This window comes from Myotis daubentonii, chromosome 21 (assembly GCF_963259705.1).
Source record: "Myotis daubentonii chromosome 21, mMyoDau2.1, whole genome shotgun sequence".
Classification (NCBI taxonomy): domain Eukaryota; kingdom Metazoa; phylum Chordata; class Mammalia; order Chiroptera; family Vespertilionidae; genus Myotis; species Myotis daubentonii.
The window spans coordinates 2,164,524-2,178,932 of NC_081860.1; the positions used below are offsets into that span (position 1 = coordinate 2,164,524).

The 14,409-nt window shown below is 46.5% G+C and overlaps 1 protein-coding gene across 2 annotated transcripts; it reads left to right on the forward strand.

Annotated features, from left to right (window-relative positions):
* The first annotated feature begins 1,287 nt into the window (after nucleotides 1–1,287).
* LOC132222880 (gastrula zinc finger protein XlCGF26.1-like) lies at nucleotides 1,288–14,003 on the forward strand. 2 transcript variants are annotated; one of them, XM_059678224.1, is made up of 4 exons: nucleotides 1,288–1,572; nucleotides 8,289–8,357; nucleotides 11,008–11,131; nucleotides 12,066–14,003. In XM_059678224.1, exons 1-4 carry the CDS (start codon nucleotides 1,570–1,572, stop codon nucleotides 13,793–13,795), a joined length of 1,926 nt encoding a protein of 641 aa, XP_059534207.1. In that variant the 5' UTR covers nucleotides 1,288–1,569; the 3' UTR covers nucleotides 13,796–14,003. The 2 variants fall into 2 exon arrangements, with proteins under 2 accessions (XP_059534207.1, XP_059534208.1); XM_059678225.1 differs by lacking the exon at nucleotides 8,289–8,357.
* Nucleotides 14,004–14,409: the final 406 nt, after the last annotated feature.

The window sequence follows — 14,409 nt, forward strand, 5'->3', positions numbered from 1 at the left end:
TGCACACTATTATTTTTTATTGTTGACGCTATTACAGATGTTCTCAATTTCCCCCATATGCCTCCCCCCTTTTCTCCCTCTACCCTGCCCCCACTGCTTCTAGTCCCCACCACATTACTGTATATGTCCATGGCCTATGTATATATGCATATACTTGGTTTAAAATGTTTTTGCTGATTTTAGAGAGTGGAAGGGAGAGGGAGAGATAAAAGCATCTATGATGAGAGAATTTCTGATTGGTTGCCTCGTGCATGACTCCACCCACACGTTGGAAATTGATCCTGCAACCCATGTATGTGCCCTGACCAGGAAAAGAACCAGTGTCACATGACCTCATCATTTGTGGAGCATAATGAACAGCAAAAATTGATGAACAAAAATACATTCAGAGACATAGAATCATCGAACACACTGTCAAACTTCAGAGGAAATTTAAGAGAGTGAGGGGGGTTAAGGGATCAAGCAAAGGACCTATATGCATTCATATAAGCATAACAATGGACACAGACACTTTGGGGGCTAAGGGCATGTGCTGAGGGGTAGAGGTGGCTGGGCATAGCTCAATGGGTGAAAAAGAGGTTATATGTAATAATACATGTAATACTATAAAAATAAATAATTTTAAAATATAAAAATAAAATAAAAAGAACCGTGACCTGGTTCACAGATCAAGGCTCAACCATGGAGCTACACCGCATGGGCTGCACTATTTTAAAATTTACGAAAATACATATATTTTTTATTCTTGATATATTATCGATGTCTCCCATTTCCCCCTCTGTATATATTCTTTGGTGGATCTCTGGCATTCCTCCCACCTCCTTCCCCTCAGAGATCTGTTAATCGGCTCCAGTTAGCCAGGCCTCTGGTCCCATCTAGTCCCTCCCCTGGGGTCACTTGCTGAGCCACATCATCTTTTTTTTTTTTTAAATATATTTTTTTTACAGAGAGGAAAGTAGAGAGATAGAGAGTTAGAAACAGCGATGAGAGAGAAACATTGATCAGCTGCCTCCTACACACTCCCCACTGGGGATGTGCCCGCAACCAAGGTACATGCCTTTGACCAGAATCGAACCCGGGACCCTTCAGTGAGCAGGCCGACACTCTAGCCACTGAGCCAAACCGGTTTTGGCGAGCCACATCATCTTTATTCATATAATTCATAGGCTGAGATGCTAGTACTACACTGAGCTGTTGAGAAAACTACATTACCCAGACGGCACTGCACGCGTGTGGGCGGGGTTAAAGGGCATTTCGTTGTCTGCGCATCCAATTAGGGCGGGACTTCCGTCTTCCTCCTCGCGGCGGTCGTTTTCACCTCTCAGGTCTTTGTTCACAGACTCCCAGGCTTCAGGGCGCTGGTCGTGAGGAGGAGGCGGCCTGGGAGGCAGCGCGCCTGCCGTGCGGGGTGTGTCTGAGGCTCCTTGAGCCCCAACATCCCGAGATTGGGGTCCCCGTGCCTCCCGGACTCCTCTCTGCTCACAGCGTCCCCGCAGCCGGACCCCATTTCACCCTCCAGCCTGGGGGACCGGCCTCTCAGGTCCCGCCGCCCAGGTCCCAGCGCTCAGAATGGTGAGTCCCTCGGGGGTGACACGGGGCTGAGGGGGGAAGAGGGTGAACGGCTGCAGGGCCGCCTTGTCAGGACGTGATGGGGCGACTGCGCAGGGAGGACTCGGGACCGGGCTGTTGTGGGTGTGAAGGCAGCAGAGAGACGAGGTGAGGGTTTGCAGGAGGCGTTTTACCTTCACTCTCAGGACGCTGGGGACACGGATGTTAGGGTCGCGGGGAGGGACACACCGGGCCCAAAGGGAGAAGAATCATGGGTTTACTGGGCCGCCTGGGAGGCCCGGAAACGGTCCTGTTGGGGGACTGGGAGGCAGAAGCTGGTGCCGAGGCCGCCACGGCGTCACTGTCTGCTTTTGCTGCTTTTCTGGGCCTGGAGCTGAAATGCACCTGAGGCCTGATGTGATCCTCAGGGAGGAAAGGTCAGGGGTCTCAGTGGCCTGACTTGTTATTTCCTAGGGGAGGGGAGGTACCCTGGGGGCGAGGTTCTTGTTCCCCAGTTTTGCCCCTTGCTGGCATCGGAGCTGTCTTGTAGGTCCTGAGGCAGGATTTCCAAATGGGAAGAGCAGTGGTTAGGCCCCCGTGCCAGTTCCATCCTCTGCTGTGATGCCCAGGGTTATGAGGGGAGGAATTATCTGAACTGCATGCACTTTTGTGTCGGATATGGTGGGTTACAGGGGCCAGGTAAAGACTGATTATTGGGGGGGCTACAAATGCATTGGGTGAGCCATTGATGAGGGTAAGGCAGGGTCTTGTGTGCCCAGCCTGGCAACTGTAATTGTCAGGGGACTCCAGCTCATGTGATGGAGATGTTCCGGGGATGGCTTTTAATCTGGAAAGGTGGAACCACAGGGTTTGCTCTGATAGTTTAGCTGCAGTGGGGTGGTGAGGAGTATCTGCTAAGGACCTTGCCATTGGGGTATAAATTATTTGGTGGGTGGGTTTCCTTTAGGTCGGCAAACTCTTTAGTCAACAGAGCCAAATAGCAGTACAACGATTGAAATTTTTTTCGAGAGCAAAATTTTTAAAATTTAAACTATATAGGTAGGTACATTGTTATTAACTTAAATAGGGTGCTCCTCAGGCTTAGGAAGAGCCACTAACCGCAGTTTGCCGACCATGGCAAGGACCCAGTCCTCTGGCTGTAGAGGCTTAGCGGGATGTCTCCCATAGAATTTGGAGGGAGGGCTTGATTACCACGTTCTCTCAGTAATTGAGGGAATAGATCTAAAATGGGGACATAGACTCCGAGAGGGTTTCTGTGGAAGGCAAGTTTCCTAATAAGAAGAGTCTTCCATACATGAATTCAAAGGCACTAAGAAAGGAGGGTGCATGGTGGGGGGATTGCTCTGTTGTGCATAAAGCCTAGCAGTAGGAGATCAGTTTAAGGTTCTTTAGTTTTGAGAGTTAATTCAGTTAGGTGGGACTTAATGAAGGAATTTCTCCTTTCTACCTTGCCTGAAGATTGGGGCTGGTGGGGGAGTGTAAATTCCACAGATTATTCAGAGTGGAGGAGACCTGTTGAGTTATTTGATATATGAAAGCAGGTCCATTATCTGCTGGTAATGAGGTGGGGAGGCTGGATCTGGGAATGATGTGCTGAATGGGAGCTTGTGTGACCTCAATGGACTTTACAGACTCAATGGGGAATGCTTCTACCCAGCCTCAGAAGGCATCTACAAGGGTTAAGAGATATTTGTTCTTTCCTTTTTTAAAAATAGGAAGCATGTGAGTGAAGTCAATTTGCCAGTCTTGTCCAGGGATTTGGCCCCTTGTCTGATGAGTGGGGAAAGAAGGAAGTGTGACCTGTGCTTGGAGAGATACTGAGTGACAAGTAGAACAGGTTTTGGTGACCTCTTGCAGTAGGAAGGCTAGGCTAGGACAGGTGATGAGGGGTTGTAGGAGTTGTAAATGTATCCTATACATAGGGAACTGTGAATAGCCTGTAAGATATCATGGGCCTATCCCTGGGGCAGGATATGTTTTCCCCGACAATTTTAACCGTTGATCTTCCTGCATAGCCCCAAGAGCTACTTGGGACTGAAGTTCCTCTGGGGTGTATTTGGGTGTTATATGGGGTGTAGCTAAGAGTTGGGGAGACAGAGGCTTCTCCTGAGCCACTGTCTTGGCCTCCTGTCTGCTCTGTTATTTCCCCGTATTATGGAATCTTTCCCTACTTGGTGTCCTTTGCAGTGTGTGTGTGTGTGTGTGTGTTTAATAGGAGGCATGTGAGTGAAGTCAATTTGCCAGTCTTGTCCAAGGATTTGATGTTTAAGAAGGCTAGAAAAGGGGAGAGATGTTCCTAAATACCAAGCAGGAACACATGTGAGGCTTTCAATGATAGTGTCAGGAGCTGTGAGTGAGCACTGGAAATAAAGTGTAGGCTTCAACTTAAGGATGTAAGCAACAGGAGAGACTCTGGGAGGGGCTGCTTTAGCTTACTAGGAGAGAATGTTATGGGTTGGCTCAACGAGATAGAGCACCGACTCAGAATTTAAATTTAAGAGCCTTTATTAAGCTGGCCAGCTGACCACAGCACCTATCTCCCCCTCTGGGAGATTCGGAGCATGTGGCAAAGACCAAGGGTGCAGTATGATCTTTTATAGCAAATCAGTGTTAGGAAAAATCAACTTCAAAGCATTCCATTAGAAGTTCATAAGCACAAAAGGGGGGTAAACAGAGTCACACCTGGCTGGAGCGTATCATAGTACATTGTTTTTCTATGACAATTTAGCAGTTATTCTTCCATGGTTTTTAACCTTAATACAATCCTTCTTCACATTTTGACACAATTCCTCTCCATACGTCAGTCCCCCCTTTCCAGTACATTCAATTTCTTATGTCTTATTTCCTTCCCTTAGCACATTCTTTAACACTTTGTAACCCTTCCATGCTGCAGTCCCTCACCCTAGCACAAGAAGGGGTTCCTTTGGGACATCAGGGGTGATCAGGTCTTGACTCACTGGTCAACACAATCCTTCTGCCCCTTCACAAGTAACCAGCTTTAGCCAAAAAGTAAACAAACAGCATTTACATTTATGAACACACTTTAAACACACTCTGACTTTAATATGCCTTCCTCAAGGTACAAGAGACCATGCGTAATAAAAACGAAGATCAGGCAAATTAAAACATGTCTAGCAGTCAATGTTTCAGTATTTTATTCTGTTTTAAAGTATTTAGATGTTTATCTTTTAACCCAGGAATGCTCCAAAGCCTGTAAGTTACCAGAGACTCTGGAAAAGTATGTGTAGGCACCTGATGCTGGAGAAAAGGCAAGGGGAGGAGAGAGCAGGCCCTGCAGCCTGTCCCCTGGTATCCAGGCGGTTGGATTTAAAACTGCCACATTTTTCCTTAGGGATAACATGCTAAGGTTTGGGTGATAATGAGTTCAGCTTCTGACAGTAGCCAGACTTTTAAGTAAGCATTTCTAGTTTTGCAACAAAGAAAGTTGTTCTTGGGAAGGGGGTGTGAGGGGATGTCAGAAGGCGCCCAGGTGAGAGCAGTTTTCAGAGCATTAAAGATCTAAAGGCTCCGTGAGGCAGGGGTCCTATCATAGAGTAGCTTTGTGAGAAGACTCAAGCTGGGAACTCAGAGGCAAGAGTACCCAGCGAGCCTGAGAAAGGAGAGTATTTCTTGTTCAGAAGAAAGGGCAGTCATGGAGGAGATAACGCATTCACAGTCTAAGGAATGGCACAGATGTGTGGGGTGGGAGTGAAACTGAGGGAGGTGACTGTTGTTTGGGACAACCAGGTTTTATGAGGGGATGCACTGTAGTCCTGGTTGGGTGCTGAGGTAGAAAGAGGAAAGAGTTGATGGGGGTGTTTGATACGATAGAGTGTAGAGGTGAGGTGGCCAATTACTGTGAAACTAATCCGTCAACCCCCATAATGGAGACTGAGGAGGGGACAGGGTCCCCAGTGAATTCCGGGAGGGCAGAATAAGTGGCCCCAGTGCCAATTAAAAAGGAGATGGGCTCACCTGCCACCACATGGTTACCCGAGGCTCTGTCCTGCTGATGTAAGTCTGTGGAGCCCTCTCAGGGCCTGGGCAGCTTCAGTCTTCGGTGGCCATTTCCAGGAGGTCTGGGAGCTTCAGAGCGGACCCAGAGGGTGGTCTTGCTGGGCCGGCCGATGTCTGGAGGGGCCAGATTGCAGTCTGATTTCCATTGGCCTTCCCTTCTTCACTGTGGGTAGGGCACAGCCAGGGGTCTCGGGTTTGAGCAGGACTTAGTCCTTCCTTGTTGCATTGGAAGCATGGGCCCGGAAGAGCCTTAGCCCCTGACTTACCCTTGTTTGGAGGACCAGCACTTCATTTGGGGTTCTTGAGAGCAGTGGCTAGGACAGCCGTGGGCAAACTACGGCCCGCAGGCCAGATCCGGCCCGTTTGAAATGAATAAAACTAAAAAAAAAAAAAAAGACTGTACCCTTTTATGTAATGATGTTTACTTTGAATTTATATTAGTTCACACAAACACTCTATCCATGCTTTTGTTCCGGCCCTCCGGTCCAGTTTAAGAACCCATTGTGGCCCTCGATCAAAAAGTTTGCCCACCCCTGGGCTAGGAGCTCATAGACCTTTGCCTGGGCCTCAGCCTTGGCCTGATCTCACCTTTGTTTTTTAATTGCAGTCTCCTCCTCTCTATTATTAAAAACCTCAGTGATCAGGTTAAGTAGGTCTTTTTGAGGCGTTTGTGGCCCTGTGTCTGCTTTTCACAGTTTATAGTGTGTGCCGAGGGCTGATCGGAATAGAATGGCTGTTCAGAAGGGCTCCCTCTGGGGAGATGGGCTCTAAGGTGGTAAGTGTGTGTGAGGCTTCTGTGAGGCCAGAGGGGAGGAGAACTTGAGTGATTTCATTAAGTTTGTCATAATTGACCGCCTTATGGGCAGCCTTTTGAGTTTGACAATGAGACAGGCCACAGAGCCAGTGCCCTGGAGAACTGACCTGATAGCGCCATCTGGGTTGGCCTCCAAGGCCTGTCTATGGAGGGCACAGCATGGTCCTGAGCTGCTAGTCAGATGTGCTCCTTCTCCTCTGGGGGGAGAGAGGACGACAGGATGACTCAGATGTCATGCCAGGTCAGGCCATAGGACTGGGCCAGGTACTTAACTTCCTTAGTAAAGGTGGTTGGGTTGGTGAAAAAATACCTGAGATGCCTCTCAATCTGTGCGAGGTCAGACATGGAAAATGGGATGTGTACCCAGCCAATACCCTCAGTTCCTGCTCCCTCCCTCAGGGGTAGAGTGGGTGTAGGAATAGAAGAAGCTGTTGAGGAAGGCAGTCCTTGGGCGGCCCGAGAGCAAGTGTTAGGTGGCAAAAGGCTGTATTGGAGCTCGAGTTCTTGGGATTTCGGCTTTCAGGGGCTGGGGAGAAGGTGGTTGCTGGTTAGGAGGGTCTGGATTTGGGAATCTACTGCAAGTGAGGGAAGGGCTGTGTAAGAAGATGGAGGTTCATGGTCTGCTGGGTCAAAAGTACATTCAGCATCAGAAATGTTAGGGGTATGATGTTTTGTGTGAAGGAGAAAGGTCTAATGGGTAGAGCAGAACTGAGAGAAAGGATTGAGACTGAAGAGTGAAAAAGGCCTGTACGTAGGGAATCTCTGACCATTTTCCATTGCTGTGACAGAAATTATCTAAATTTTGCAATGTGTTAAAATTAAAAGTGCCATTTTTCGGCCATTGGGATTTATCATCTAGTTTATATTGTGGCCAAACAGTGTTTAAAAAAAAAAAAATGAGGTGGTTGGGCATGATCTCCCCCGTGAGTGTGCAGAGGGAGTGTAGTGTGGCCCATGAGAGAGGAAGGGTGAGTGACAGACCGCAAACCCAGAGGTGACTAGGGCACGCATCCCCACAGCTACACAAATCACCATGGGAAATGAGAGATGACCTTCTGAACTTGGTTCCCCCACTCCAGAAAGACCCAAAGCTAAATGGCTGCGGAGTCTTCCTTCTGGTCTAGTGCTAGGACTTTACGGTAAGAGACTTTCGAGAAGTCACTTTGAGAGAGTGTGTAGAAGACTCGAGATGAGTGAATTTGTGGATAGTCACTCACCTAGAGAAGATTGGCCGGTGTGGGATGGAGGGTCAGCAATGGAGAAGGAGAGATTCCTGATCTGGCATAGTCATTGGCTGGCTCAGGATGGTTGATATGGAAGGGAGGTCTAATTGAGGCCTGTAATCGAGTCACCCCAATAGAATTTAGAGGTAAGACCAGGCTGAGCTGCCAGTGCCTACTGCTCTCCGAGTAGCAAACTTTGGGTGACCAAAGCAGAGCAATGGTTCCCCATCCCTGTAGAACCATCCCATGTTTTGCCATTAAATGTTAGCATCACCGAAGGAGGATCGCACTAGGCCAGAAAGGGTGAAGAATTATGAATTTATTAGGTCATCAGGATATCAGATGAGCTGAGCCCCAAAATGGCACCAGCGCCCAAAGATGGGGAGCCAGATTTTTAAAGGAGTCTAGAGTGGGCTTTTTCTGGTCAGAGAATCCTCTGTTTATGTCTGCATTCTGGGAAATGCCGGAGGGGAGAGATAACAGTGTTAGCAAGTGGAATGTGGTCCAGACAAGTAGAATGTCCACTGTGAAATGGCATAAAGGAAAGTTCCCAGGGGAGGGGGTATCTGTTCAATTATTTGATCAGACTTAACAGTAGATGGTTGTGAAAAAAAGGGGGGAACATTTTCTGAATTAGGGTTCTAACTTTAACTATCATTGCTCAGAGGAAGAACAGACTAGAAGACAGAGGACAGCAGTTGTGGAGAGGAAGGAGAAGTCCTGTAAATGATAAGGTAACTGGCAAGAGTGAGCACTGAGAACTGAGCCCTGAGATAATACAGGCATCTGAAGGTCTCCTGGCGTTTGGGCTGGGCAAGGGTACAGAGCAGCCTGAGCCCATAGATCCTGGCGGTGTTTGCCAGGCTCTCAGCAGACCATTTCCTTTCCACAAATTCCTGCAAATGCTGAATCGATTAGGTGTACAAGGTTTGTGGAACTTATTTCAGAGCCTCATACACTTGTGGCCTCTTAGATAGTAAAGTCCTGGGACCGTCAGCCGCTCTTGTAGCCCTTGGACCTGGGGACTTTGAACAGAAACTAAGCCCAGAATCCTGAGGCCAGGACTAGGGCTTCATGACGTGGACCTTGTTTTAGGAACCAGTTTAATGAGTGGGAGGACTGCCAGGGCATAGGTTCCAGAATGTGCAGAGACTTGGAGTGAAGAGTGAGCTGATTTAGGAACCTGCAGGTATGTTTTTTAAATATATATATATATATATATATATATATATATATATATATATATATATATATACTGAGTGGCCAGACTATTATGTGTTCAGAGATCATTTGAGAGGATCCCTGACTAAGATCTGCAGTAATTTAATGCACTGTTGCCCTTCTGTTGTCTTGTACCAGTCTTGCCACTCTCTCTTCTGCCCTAACATTGCCTAGTCGCTGACGGCCACAATTCCCACTTTCAGACCCAGATTTTCAGCTGACAGTCCAGTCTTTAAACACTTTATCAACAGCTGCTCTGGAACATTTAATGAATTCAGCTGTTTTGCTGATACTCGCTCCATGGTTCCAAGAGCCAACAATCATCCCACGTTCAAAGGCTGTTAAATCGCGTTGTTTACCCATATCCTTAGCAAAAAATCACTTCTACTGTCATGGCAAACAAACTGCTTCCCTATTTATAATGGTCTGGCCCTCTAGCAACTTCAGTGCGAAATTATAGCTAATTTGCCTACAAATATCAGATGATCATAATAATCTGGCCACTCAGTGTGTATATATATTGATTTTAGATATAGAAAGGAAGGGAGAGGGGGAGAGGCAGAGAAACAGTGATGAGCAAGAAACAATGATCAGTGTAACTACCTGTGCAACCCCTATTTCGGATCTAGCCCACAACCCAGGCATATGACCTCACCAGTGCATGGGTCTATACTCAACCAGCTGAGACACATCAGCCAGGACTGTACATCACTTTCATACAGGGAATCATGGTCAGGTTGGTAATGGTAGTAGTAGCTCAGAAGGGACAGTGTGAGCCCGAGGGCTGGCTTTCCTGCTGTGGCCAGTATTTGTGGGTCACAACACAGCATAGGGACAGAAGTTGTCCTGTCGAGTGTCAGGGAGAGATCATGGTTTTGCAGTGGCCAAGACCTTTTAAAGAGGAGTAGGCCTGAGATTAATTTGGAGGCGGAAGAGTTACTGAAACAGCATTAGACTAGGGATGGTACGTATTAACTTCTCTAAACACTCACCAGAATTTTGTTGTGGTCTTGGGTGTGGCCTGTCTGTGAGGAGTTACAGTCAGTCTTGTGGATTACTTACAGGCTTGAGTGGTCATCTGTGAGACTCACTAGGCAGGGAACAGAGAGCCATCAGGGCTGGGACTTGAGTGGTGTTTAAGTGAGAGATGTTAGCAAGCATCCTCTGGACAACACATGATAAGTAATAAGACGTTAAGGAGAGGACTATGGGGGCTGGGGCTAAGAGAGTGCAGGTATGAGAGAGGTGTGGTAAAGAGTGATTTGTACTTGAAGAGGGAACGTGAATTGATGGCCACAGCACCCTGACATTGACATAAGAGTGAATGACCAGAAAGCCCATTTCTGGTGGTGTCTGGATGATCCAGTAAGGTGAATTTTAGGGCAATTGCCTTTAAAGAGGGTTGTTTTGGCACTACATTCAAGGTACAGAGCTTAGGTGCCATTTACCTAACCACCTGCCTTTTGTTGTTGGGGATGACACCCTGGATAATAGGAGTGCCATAGCACACATCAGTGTTACCCAGGCTTCAAAATGTCCACTGGAATGGGTAAGGAGAAAGGTAAAGGGTAAGGGATTATGGAGATGGTGAACTATAATTTTGGAAAAAAAGGTGATTAGGAAACAATTTGTCCTCACCACAGCAAATTTGCATTACCTTTGCAGTTGTGCTTCTGGGAGTGAAGTTGTGTGTGTGAGAGAAGTGTTGTTCAAAGAACTCTGTGCAACAGGTAGTGCAAAGCTATGGCCATGGCACCTTGCAGTTGGGGTCAAGAGGGTGCAGTGTGATGCCATGTATTTGGTGTCTTTGAGAAACATATCTGAGGGTATTGACTGACAAGACCAGTGTCAAATCACTCACAATATCTTTATGGCCAGCATCTCTCTTTCACCTATGGTTTTGACAACCACTCTGTTAGATAAAAGCCAGTGTGGCGTACAGGGGACTTCCAGAGCTCACGTGTCTTATCTGCTCAAATGCCTTTATTAGAGTAGGAAGACAAAATGTCAATATAAATATAAGACAGTGGCTTTCATGGGATGAAGGCCTGGTATTTTCTCTGGAGTGGACAGAGCAGATGGGTGTGGAGGGTGGGGAGTATGACAGACTAAGAATCTTAGGAGTGAAGCTGATCTTGGGCTGTTCTGTCCCCATTATGACAGGATATGAACTTTGAGGACGTGGCCATTGTATTCTCTCAGGAGGAATGGGGGCTCCTTGATGAGGCTCAGAGACTTCTGTACTGCGATGTGATGCTGGAAGTGTTTGCACTTGTGTCATCTGTAGGTAAGACCTGATGTTCTCCCAGTGTCCTGAGGTGATGCCCTTTCCCTTTATTCCTCAGGCATAGCTTTCTCTCTCCCACAGCGAGAACATGGCCTCTGCTATTTTCCCCACTGTCTTGTCAAATGAGCTGGATGGTGAGTCCTGAGCAAAGGAATCCACGAACATTCCGCTAACACCTGTTACCTCAAAATGTACAGGAAACAGAGAGTCAGGAGTCTTGCAGTGAGCTTCATGGGTCCCAGCTTGCACTCTCTTCATGGGAGGCTGACAGTTTCCATATACATGGCTTCAACTGCTGCCATTTTTCTCTAGATAAAGGTTCTTTGTGGTGACCTGTTACATGTTATGGTATTTACTTACATGAACAATAGGCTGTTCTTGTGAGACCCTCAATCAATTGTTTCTTATATTCTCTTCCCTGAATACTGTAGCAAGCTGTTTTGCTCTGGCCCAGTGCTGACTGCTCACCTCTTCATCACCTGTTCCTCTGCATGGGTGCCTCTGCAGTATTCTGCAACATTGACTTGCACATGTGTTATGAGGTGCATGCACGTGCTAATTAGTCCTCGAAACCGGCTACTCCTTTATTGAATTTTACTTGGAGTAAGACCTAACCAACCTCTTGCACAGCTTGCCCCCGTCCCAGCAGACAAGCCGTGCTAAATGCTGTTAGTTGAAGGATTAGCTGAAGATCCATATTCTCCTCCATGTGGTGCTTGCCAAGTTTGTGTCATATTTCTGGTGAGGCCTCCCTGTGTTGTGATCTTCATTAGCCCAGAAAGTGACAAGAGCCCCTTATTAATCCTTCCTGCTCATCTCTTATTTTCACATAATTGCATGGAACCAACGTGTGATGTGTGACACACTTTTGTAATGGGCCATCCCCCTTTCACCACATTCAACATTCATTTCCTTACCCTTTCTCACTTTTCAGGTTGTTGGCATAAAATCGATGGTGATGAGGCCTGTTCTGTATTTATACAAGGAGAGTCGCACGTCAGAGCTTCTAAGACAGCTCCAGTCACCCAGAAGATCCCTCTGTGTAAGCTGTGTTTCTCTCTGTTAAAAGTTATTTTGCACTTGACTGGTTCACATGCAGCATACTTTGAGCAGAAAGCCTTCTGTAGTGACACATGTGTTGGAGACTTCTGTTTCAGTGCAAACCCTCACGAGCAGCAGAGGAATGAATGTGGAGACGAGCCCTGGAAAGAAGCTATGGACAGGGCTTCCTTTGTGAGCAGGTCCAGCTTCTACTTATCTTCGGTGGCTTCAGCCAGCAGGGAGGTTGGGGAAGTCTTGCAATACAACTCAGAGCTTCCCAAGCACCAGGCCACTCTCAACACTGAGGAGCTACCCTGTGGCAGTGAGATTTCCCAGGAATTTCACAGTGGAAAAAGTCATCACCAGTGGGATGAATGTGAAAATGCTGCCAGCCACAACCTGAAAGTTGTTCAGTGTCAGGGAGTGTGTTCTGGAGAACTGCTTCATGAATGTAACAAATGTAGGAATGTTTTTAGACGAATTTTTAACCTCGTTCAACATAAGAGAGTTCACACTGGAGAAAAGCTGTATGAGTGTAGAGAATGTGGGCTGTCCTTTCCTCTAAGGGCTCACCTCACTAAACACCTCCGAATTCACACTGGAGAGAAGCCATATGAGTGTACTGAATGTGGAAAGTCTTTTACCAAAAAATATATACTTAATAGACACTTCAGAGTTCACAGTGGCAAAAAGCCATATGAGTGCTGTGGTTGTGGAAAATCCTTCAGTGATAAGGCTGCCCTCAAACAACACCAGAGAGTTCACTCTGGAGAAAAGCCCTATAAGTGTACAGAATGTGGTGTGTCATTTCGTGTAAGGTCTTCACTCACTGGACACCTCAGAGTTCACACTGGAGAAAAGCCATATGGGTGTTCTGAATGTGGGAAGTCTTTTTGCCAAAAATACAACCTTACTAAGCACCTGAGAGTTCACAGTGGCAACAAGCCATATGAGTGCTGTGATTGCGGAAAATCCTTCAGTGATAAATCTTACCTCAAAGAACACCAAAGAGTTCACACTGGAGAGAAGCCATATGAGTGTGCTGAATGTGGGAAGTCTTTTAGCCAAAACTCCAGCCTTATTAAGCACCTGAGAGTTCACAGTGGCAAAAAGCAATGTGAGTGCCGTGATTGTGGAAAATCCTTTAGTGATAAATCTTACCTCAAACATCACCAGAGAATTCACACAGGAGAAAAGCCCTATGAATGCAGAGAATGTGGGCTGTCCTTTCCTCTAAGGGCTCACCTCACTAAACACCTCCGAGTTCACACTGGAGAGAAGCCATATGAGTGTAATGAATGTGGAAAGTCTTTTAGCGAAAAATATAAATTTAATAGACACTTCAGAGTTCACAGTGGCGAAAAGCCATATGAGTGCTGTGATTGTGGAAAGTCCTTCAGTGATAATTCTACCCTCAAACAACACCAGAGAATTCATACTGGAGAAAAGCCCTATAAGTGTAGAGAATGTGGAATGTCATTTCGTGTAAGGTCTTCACTCACTGGACACCTCAGAGTTCACACTGGAGAAAAGCCATATGAGTGTACTGAATGTGGGAAGTCTTTTAGCCACAAATCTAGCCATATTAAACACCTGAATGTTCACACTGAAGTAAAGTATTAAATGTGCAGGGAATGTTTTCTTTGTCTCACTTAGTATAACAACACTGAAGGCGAATTTTTGGGACCTGTTTTTCTGAATATACACCCCATTTAATGGAACATTCACTCTGATATATTCCTCATAAGTTTCAAGTACAAGTGAGGCTTGGAGGAGCTCCATTGTACTTGCTAACATGCCCAGACGTACTTACTGCCCAATTGATGTCACAGTGAGCTTGGACAAATGGATCAAACTTTAAAACCATCATATGTGAAACAAATTTATCTCTCACCCATATACAGGTTAGGGCAAAAGCAGATTTATGGAGGTGAGTATATAAAACAAAGAGCTTACTCTCTATTTTAAATAAATATTTTATATATTTAAAAATATATTCATTGACTTTCTAAAAAGAGTGGAAGAGAGAGAGAGAGAGAGAGAGAGAGAGAGAGAGAGAGAGAGAGAGAGAGAAATGATGACATGAGAAACAAAAAATAGCTGCCCACTGTGTGCCACCTACAGGGCATCCAGCCAAGTATGTTCCCTGTTCTGGAATGGAAGCAGTGACCTTTCAGGGCAAGGGATGGTGCCCAGCCAACTGAAGTACAATGGCCAAGGAAGAATGTATACTTGTA

Excerpts from the sequence above, each read along its gene's own strand:
- LOC132222880 (XM_059678224.1), top strand. Across the intron at positions 8,358-11,007 it reads GAAGTCCTGTAAATGATAAG|GATATGAACTTTGAGGACGT; the intron begins GTAACTGGCAAG and ends CCATTATGACAG. Across the intron at positions 11,132-12,065 it reads TGCACTTGTGTCATCTGTAG|GTTGTTGGCATAAAATCGAT; the intron begins GTAAGACCTGAT and ends CTCACTTTTCAG.